The 2,161-nt window shown below is 53.9% G+C and overlaps 1 protein-coding gene across 1 annotated transcript in view; it reads left to right on the forward strand.

The window, feature by feature from the left end:
- Positions 1-1,465: 1,465 nt before the first annotated feature.
- Positions 1,466-2,161, forward strand: part of LOC113980760 (hepatic lectin-like) — a gene marked incomplete at its 3' end in the record, with an annotated part of 2,702 nt that continues 2,006 nt past the window's right edge. Inside the window, exon 1 of the mRNA XM_027707979.1 lies at positions 1,466-1,634. Within this exon, the coding sequence (XP_027563780.1) occupies positions 1,592-1,634 (43 nt within the window). The remainder of the gene's footprint in view (positions 1,635-2,161) is intronic.

Below are 2,161 nucleotides of genomic sequence, written 5' to 3' on the forward strand. Positions count from 1 at the left end.
GGAGCCGGATCGGTCGTAGAGGGGGTGATGGGGGGTAAAGGGGGATACCGGGGGGGCACCCGGGGGTAACGGGGGGGGCACCGGGAGGTAACAAGGAGCACCGGGGGCCGCTCGTGTTCGTGGAATTCCAGGTTTATCCCGTCGTGGAGCTGCTCTGGAGGAGTTAAGGAGAAAGCGGAGGTGTCGATAGGTGGAGTTTTTTGGGGGGTGGTCGCCCCCGGACCCACCTTCGGGACCTCCCGGGACCCCCCGAGCCCCTCCCGACCTCATTCAGAGGCCTCCGGGCCCTCCTTGTGCCACCCCGCGGTACTTCCGGCGCGCAGGAAGTGACGTCACGCGGCGCGGTTGCTACGGAAGTGTTGCCTTGGCAACCGGGGTGGTTGTTGTTGTGATGGTGGTTGTTGTTGGCAACGGGCAAAATGGCGGCGGGACCCCCCCAGGGACCCCCTTTTACTGCCTGGGGTCCCTTCTCGTCCTCTTCCTCCTTCTCTTCCTCGTCTTTTTTTCCTCCTCTTCCTCCTCCTCCTGGGAAGGGGACAAATGGGACAAGGGGGATTTGGGGGGAATAAAAACAGTGGGAAAAGAGGGATTTGGGGGGATAAAAACGGTGGAAAAGAGGGATTTGGGAGGGATAAAAACAGTGGAAAAAGAGGGATTTGGGAGGGATAAAAATGGGGTCGCAGCAGGAAAAATTCAGGCCTCAAACGAGCTCTTTTTTGGGCCTTTTTCACCCCAAAAAACCCGCCCGCCCTGTGCCGCCTCCAGGCCGGAATTACAGCCAGGAATTGCAGCCAGGAATTGCAGCCAGGAATTGCAGCCGGGGCTGGATGTCCCTGACCCTTCCCGGGGTGACGAAACGCGGCTGCTCTGCCCCGGTCTCTGTGCCCTGGGAGGGGTTTTGGTCCCAAATTCCAACGTTTTCGGGGCAAACAAACAACCAAAAAGCACCAAGATCCTGCTGGTTCCTTCTGATTCCCAAATAATCCCTTTATTTGGATTTTATCCCTTGGAATTCCCAGATTTAGGGGGGTTTGTTCCCGTTTCTTCTCTCCCAACCTTTAAATCCAGTGGTTCCTCCCCCATCCCAAATCCAGGTGTCCCTGGAAATCCATTTATGGGGGGATCCAAATCCGCCTCGTTTCCTTGGAAAAACGCTGATTCCCAACCCAACCCTCCCATTGTTCCCAATTTTCCACTTTCCAGCCCCATTTTTCCCAATTTTCCACCTCCCACCCCCATTTCCCCCCCACATTTGGAGGCAAAACCTCCAGGATTTTGAGGATTCTCCCCTTTTTTAACCCAAAACGGATGAGGAAAAGCCACAAAAACCTTGGATAAAGGGAGAAAAAATCCTTCCAGACCCGGAATTCCCGGGACTGGCCCCGATCCCAACTTTTTTTGAGGCTTTTTTTTTGAGGACAAACCAACTGGACCTGACCTGAAACCCCCCCTTCCCCCCCGGGTTAAATTTTAACCCCGGGAATGAACATTCCCAGAGTTATCCCGAACCTTTTATCCCGGGGATCCCGCTCAGAAATCCCTTTTTCTCCCCCATTCCCGAGGTTTTTCCCTCCTCCCAGAGCTCTCCGGGATGGACGAGGAGCATCTTGACGACGACCTGCGAGTGTTCAAAGGTAAATCCCAGGAGGGTTTTTGTGGGTTTTTTTCCCGGGATTTTTAAGGTAAAATCCAGGATTTTTTGTGGTTTTTTTTCCCGGGATTTTAAAGTTAAATTCCAGGATTTTTTGTGGGTTTTTTCCCAGGATTTTAAAGGTAAATTCCAGGATTTTTTCCCCAGGATTTCCCAGAGGAAATCCCACGTTTTCCTCCTCCCTCAGCTCCGGGAATTCGGCTGCTCCATTCCCAGAGGGAATTTGGGATGGATGGGGATCATTCCCGTGGGATTGGACACCAGTTTCCCCAGTTTCCCACCAGTTTTCCCAGTTCCTCCCAGTCCCCTCCAGTCTCTCCCAGTCTCTCCCAGTCCCTCCCAGTCCCCCCATTCCCTGCTCACCATTTTAAACCCAAACCGGAGCAAATCTCACCCAATTCCCGGTTATTTATTAACCCTTCGGCCAACAGAGCCGGGAAAACAGGGAAAAATCCGGGAATTCCCCTTCCCTTCCCTTCCCTTCCCTTCCCTTCCCTTCCCTTCCCTTCC

This window comes from Neopelma chrysocephalum, unplaced genomic scaffold (genome assembly GCF_003984885.1).
Source record: "Neopelma chrysocephalum unplaced genomic scaffold, ASM398488v2 Primary Assembly neopelma1_95138, whole genome shotgun sequence".
Lineage (NCBI taxonomy): Eukaryota > Metazoa > Chordata > Aves > Passeriformes > Pipridae > Neopelma > Neopelma chrysocephalum.